This window comes from Orcinus orca, chromosome X (assembly GCF_937001465.1).
Source record: "Orcinus orca chromosome X, mOrcOrc1.1, whole genome shotgun sequence".
Classification (NCBI taxonomy): Eukaryota; Metazoa; Chordata; class Mammalia; order Artiodactyla; family Delphinidae; genus Orcinus; species Orcinus orca.
The window spans coordinates 96,373,185-96,379,184 of record NC_064580.1 but is presented as its reverse complement, the minus strand read 5'-3'; the positions used below and the strand labels follow the sequence as shown (position 1 = coordinate 96,379,184).

The 6,000-nt window shown below is 46.2% G+C and overlaps 1 protein-coding gene across 5 annotated transcripts in view; it reads left to right on the top strand.

The window, feature by feature from the left end:
• Positions 1-1,764: 1,764 nt before the first annotated feature.
• The window catches only part of AMMECR1 (AMMECR nuclear protein 1), a 109,157-nt gene continuing 104,921 nt past the window's right edge, over positions 1,765-6,000 (top strand). The window contains exon 1 of one of the 5 annotated variants that reach the window (XM_004281534.3): positions 1,765-2,403. In XM_004281534.3, the coding sequence (XP_004281582.1) occupies positions 1,931-2,403 (473 nt within the window). In that variant the 5' untranslated portion in view covers positions 1,765-1,930. The remainder of the gene's footprint in view (positions 2,404-6,000) is intronic. The other 4 variants (XR_004477877.2, XM_004281535.3, XR_004477876.2 and 1 more) reach the window with 4 other exon arrangements.

Genomic DNA, 6,000 nt, shown 5'->3' with positions numbered 1-6,000 from the left:
TATCTAACCATCCTAGACAATTGATCTGTCTATTTCATAAAATCTCTCTTTAAGGAGAGTCTTCATCTTTCCTTGGTAACATAAAAACTTTCCATAAAAACTAAGTTCTTATTTTTATTTAACCTCTGTTCCACCTGCTGTAGCTTAATGCCACCATCTTTTATCCATCTCTAGCTTTCTATCATACACTGGTATTGAGAGGCAGTGTAGCACAACAGCACGGTTTTTGGAGTCAGACATGCCTGCGTTCGAATCCTGACTCCATCACCTTCTAGGTGTGTGATGTTGGGCAAGTTACTACTGAGGTTCAATTTCCTCATCTGTAAATGAGCAACTTCAGAGGGTTACTGTGAGGATCAAATGACATAACATATTATTTGAAGGGTTATGGGGTAAGATGAGGCATGGTACTCAGAACCCAAAAAGTGCTCAATAACTAGTAGCTATTTATCTGATTAGGTACACAGATCTGACTTAATTCATAAACTCTTTGAGAGTGGGAAGTGTACTTCCTGGATTTTAACATAAGTACAGTGTCATGCACGTACTATGGCACAGAGGCTCAATATTTGTTGAATGAATAAACTTATTTTTCCCCCAAGTGGAATGAACAGCCCTCACCTATTTGCAAGATCCCACGCATTTTAGCTCAAAGGTGACAAATCTGATCGCTCCTCTGATGCCTCCAAGTATGCAGATAGATACCTCACTTTGTCTAGATGTTTTGGCATGGCGTGGACACGATGCAAAAAAACTTACACTTTCTGTTTCTATCAGGTTCATTTCTATGAATTTTTACATTTGATGATTGTCTCGGGTGCACAGAATGGGACTGACTCAATCATCTACCTCATCCATCCAAGCATTCTTTGAGAAATTTTTAAAATGAATACTAACGACTATCTAATTATATGCCTAAACAAAATCTTTCAACTTGTGACTAAGTATACTACCTGCCCTATTTACCTGTAAGATCTATGCTGACTGCAGATATATTTCTAATTTGCTTTGTTCCCAAGCCAGCCCATTCTCCCAATTACCCACCGCCGCAAGTTCCAGAGCACAATTAACATCTGTGAACCAGTGAGGTGTTGGTTACGACTTTATTTTTTGCTTTTAAACGTCTTCACGGGGCTAGGAGGGGAAGTTGAGGAACAAACAGAGGATATATAGATTCCATCGGGCTGCAGTATTTGTTGATAAGGAATAGAAAGGGTATTGCTCTTTTACCATAATCTTGGAAAACTTCTGGTGCGTGCTCAGATTGAGCCACTGCCGTGTGGCCATTTCCCCGACTGATTTGTACAGACTTTAGAGGGGCGATCTCAGGTGTGGAGCTCTGAGCACCTGCTTGCTCACACTCTGGCAGTTCAGAACCCAGCGTATTTGAGGCCGGTGGCTCAGGTTCCACGTAACTCAGCTCAAATGTCACTAACACTATGTGCAGCGCCCGTCATCGAGCTGGGCTTTGAGACTTGGACACTTACTTCGGACTTTCTTCTTTCTCCCCCCTCCCCTCCCACTAGTTTCCCTTTCCCTCCTCTGACCCGGGGCGTGCCCACCTCTTCCCTTTGCTCCCACTCTCCGCTTTCTTCTTCTTTCCTTCTGCTTCCTTCCTACTAGGCTTCGCGTCTTTCATCCTCCGAGAGCCGCGGGGAGGGAGGCTGAGGCTCGGCTCGGAGGAGGAGGCGCGAGGCCGGCGGGACAAGCGCGAGGTGCCGAGCCGCGAAAGCGCGGGGCGCGCGCCGGGGCGGGGGCGCGCGAGGGCTGGCCGCGTGGCCGGGCGTCCGGGTCAGGTAGCGGCGCGCGCGCGCGTGGCCTACGAGCCCCAGGCGCGCCCCCGGCGGCCGGGGCCGCAGCGTGCTCGCCCCCGCCGCCAGCTCGCCTCACTCATGGGTCGGAAGCGCTGCGTGGGGGAGAGTGTTCCAAGATGGCGGCGGGTTGCTGCGGGGTGAAGAAGCAGAAACTGTCCAGTTCGCCCCCCTCTGGCTCGGGTGGCGGTGGTGGCGCCTCCTCCTCCTCCCACTGCAGCGGAGAGAGCCAGTGCCGAGCCGGGGAGCTGGGACTAGGAGGCGCCGGTACGCGGCTCAACGGTCTAGGAGGTCTAGCCGGAGGAGGTAGCGGCAGCGGCTGTACCCTCTCTCCCCCCCTGGGCTGCGGCGGCGGCGGCGGGGGAATCTCCCTGTCGCCCCCTCCGAGCTGCGGAGTGGGCACCCTACTTTCTCCCCCGGCCGCCGCCACCTCACCCTCGCCCTCCTTGCCGTCCGCCGCCTCGTCCTCATCGCCCAGCTCCCGGAAGATGGTGGTGTCAGCGGAGATGTGCTGCTTTTGCTTCGATGTGCTCTACTGTCACCTGTACGGATACCAGCAGCCCCGGACCCCCCGGTTCACCAACGAGCCCTAGTGAGTACCGTGCCCACCGCCGCCCTCTCCCTTGCGCTCGGGATGGGGCTCAGAGTTGAGGCAAAGTACGAGTCAGCCTCCCCGCCGGCCGCTGCCCCTGCCCCTCTCGCTGCCCCGGGTCCCCGGAGCCGCTCGCTCTGAGTAAGGGCACCCCGCGCTTTCTGCCCTCAGAGGCAAGCGCCTCACACTTGGAGCGGGGTGCTGCTGCGAGAGATGGCGCGCTGGTTCCCAGAGGTGTTCACTTTCTCTTTGAGATAACTTCGAGGAGTTTTGACCCTCTCCTCTCCTTCGCCACCCTGCGTCTCGTTCGCCCGGGTTTGGGAGCTCTGGTTCCCTCACGATGTTGACTTCTCCTGGCTTGGGTTTCCTTGACCCCCTGTGAAAGCCCCGCCGGTATTCCCGCCCCGCGTACCTTGCACATGGAGAGTTACTCTTCCATTGCAGCGTGAAAAATAGCAACTATCCAACTTCTGTTCTGCTAGTGATGGAACTTAGCTCCGGAGCCAATGAAGTTTACCCATCTTTTTCTTTCGGGTTTCCTCGTGTCCTGAGGAGGGAGGAGGTTTTTTCAAAACACATTTTCCCTTAGTACCTATTTTTATCCGAACATACCCATTAAAATGTGTTTCTAGTGAAGCGCACCGCCGGCTCTCTCACATTTAAAGAGTGAGACTTTTTTTTTTTTTTTTTTCATTCCACCGTCTGGGTAATAGCTCATTCAAAGAGAGCTGTCCCCATAGAGCCACTGTCAGTTTGTACGTTAAGCGTACATTCGCTTTTGTGTCGATTTCACTTTTAAGAAACCCATGTTAGGCTCGACAGTTCGAGAAATAGTTGAACAGTAAGTGTGTAGGAATTTTTACGGTTTCCTTCGGTTTTGTACTTTTAGTTATTTTACCCTTCAAGTGTGTGGGTGAAATTATTTAAAATAACACGGTTACAGCTAAAAGCCAGGTTAATTCTAGTCCCTGTCCACTTGGATGTGTGGGAAATGGGGCATATGTTGTTTTTTTTAATGTGTAAACTGAGTATAAACTGACTTTTTGAGTTAAATGCTAGACAGAATGTAAAGCCCAAGGAAGGACAGAATGACAAAGAGGGCGATTGTTTTTATTATGAGTACTTAGCATCAACAGGAAAAATAATAGAGAAAAATTTCAGTGAAACTTATACTGAAAAGCATCAACCCTTTTTCTAGCTAAGACAAGTGCCCCTTGTCCCCATATCATAAATACCTGAATTGATGTTCTTTTTAAACTGCTTCTTTTCATTTTGTGAGATTAGGGGATTAGACTGTGACTGGATACGTATAAACACTTCTGCCTAGACTAAAAATATTCAATTAATATGTAAAGTGGAAATTACAATAAAGTGTTCTGGAAATTATAAATTTGCTTCGTTTGTTTTCTTTGGCTTTGATGCTTGAAATGTATTTTTGCCACTCTTCTGTGGTCTGTGCTTTTTCTTTCAGACTTGGTTCCTCTTTGAGCATTGGTTCATAAGAAATGCATGAAAGAGCATAGAGACTGATACTTTGTCAAATAAATTAAATATCTTGATAAATTTCATAGTTTTAATTCTAGAAGCTTAATCCTAAACCCACACCTGTACTTAGCCAATTTAGTTTTTGGTTAAGAAGTAGAATTCATCTTGAAAAAGACTGCCATGTAAAAAAAAAATCTATGAAATATTTATTAGGTTGAGTCACTTATTTGTGACTTTTCTGCCTTCTCTTGGATGTCTATGATGTATTAAAGCCAGTCTGGGGATGATACATAGGTTGGCTCAGCAAAGTCATGGGACTGCAAAAATTCACTCCTGTTCAGTTATATGAGTTTGGCAAAGGCTGTTTTACTATTCACGCTCCATTGCTCCAAAGCATATGCGAACACACTTTCAGGAGGTGCTATTTTCACACATTTTAAAGTGAGTTTGGGTTAACTGAATGACTGTAACAAGAATTTTAAAAGGAAAGTGAGCTTGACCATCTCATACAGGAAATGCTTTTGAAAATGTCATTTAAAAGTGGCTACTCTGCACACGTATTTAGGTATTGATTCTCCTCTAATAGTCCACCAACTGGATTTTTCATGGAATTAAACAGAAAAAATAAGACACCCTTTTGACCACTGTGGATATGTTGAAATGATGGTGGAAGAATAATAACTATTATTTAGCAGGCCTTGGCTGTGTCATGCATTCTACCAAACAATGAATTTAGAAGAGCCACTGAACATGACCAAGGGGAGAATGAAAGTTCACTTAAGTGGAAAGAGGACTGTATCTTATTTTCATTTATCTTAAAGTCATTTTTGAGGTGGACGGTGGAAAAAGTCAGCAAAGTTTCTTAAAAGCAGTGTTTGATTATGGAAGTGATATAACTATAATCACTTGACAGTGCCTTAGTAACCAGAACCCATTTTCTTTCTGTTTTACATATTTAATAGCATTGTATACTTATTAGTGTGGCTTGGTGCTGGGGGTCATAAGACAGAAATAGGCACATTGCTTTTCTTTTTTTCCCTCAGAGTTATTAGGATCGTGGTGTCACGAGCAGTGCTGTTTCAGGTCCTGTCTCTGTCCACCAGAAGACGTGCTTTCAACAGTGGCACATTCTCCTGTGGGAAAGCACACCGTTTTCATCCCTTCCCAGGACCTTTCTGTCAAAATGTCACTGGTGAAATCTGCCTTTTATAGGCTTAGAAGTTCTAGCTTCATCAGTGACCCTTCCACTCTGGAAGGTTATTAGAGATTTCCAGTGATCTATCTGTTTCAGGTTTGGCGGGGAGGATGTCACTATAGGAAAAGGCTGTGTGGATACAAATTCTTCACTGTTGCTGCTGTTTCTTGGAGTACCTACCTCATTGCGAAGAGGTAGCAGTATCTGGGACTTGGGAGGACAGTGGAAATCTGTTTAGTGGAAGACAGGTAACATTTGTGTTCAAAGTGAGGAATGAATTACTGAATCCTTGGTCTCAGTTGCACAGCCACATTTGCCCACAGAACTAAGATTCAAGACATGATAAAAAAATGACTTTAGGTGCATTTTACTGTTCAAAGTCAGAGTTCTTAGATTTCTGTTGAATAGATGGGAACACAGCCACGTTATAGGAAACGATTTGCTACCATAAAGGGATCCACTGTGCCAGGTGTCGAGCCAGTTAGACTCCAGAACCGTCGCTCTCAACCTGCACATTCGAATCACTGAAGAATTATTTAAAATATGGACGCCAGGGTCCCAACCCCAGAGATTCTGATTTAATTGGTCTTGGATGGGGCCTGGGCATCAGGATTATTAAAAGCTCTCCAGGTGATTTTAACATGCAGCTGAAGAGGAGAACCAGTGGTTGTATTCGACGAGGCCTTTCTCCTGAGATTCTGATTAATTTGGTCTGGGGTGGTTCCTGGGTACTCGGATTTTATGAGCACCCTGGGTGATTTTTGGTAAACAGCTAGTTTGGGAAACACTTGCAGTGTGGTCTGCAGAAGACGTCACCTGGGAACTTGTTTGAAATGTAGGTTCACAGACCCCCACCTCAGACCTGCTGAATTTGAATCTGCAGTTTAACAAGCTCCCCAGGTGATTCTTATGCACAT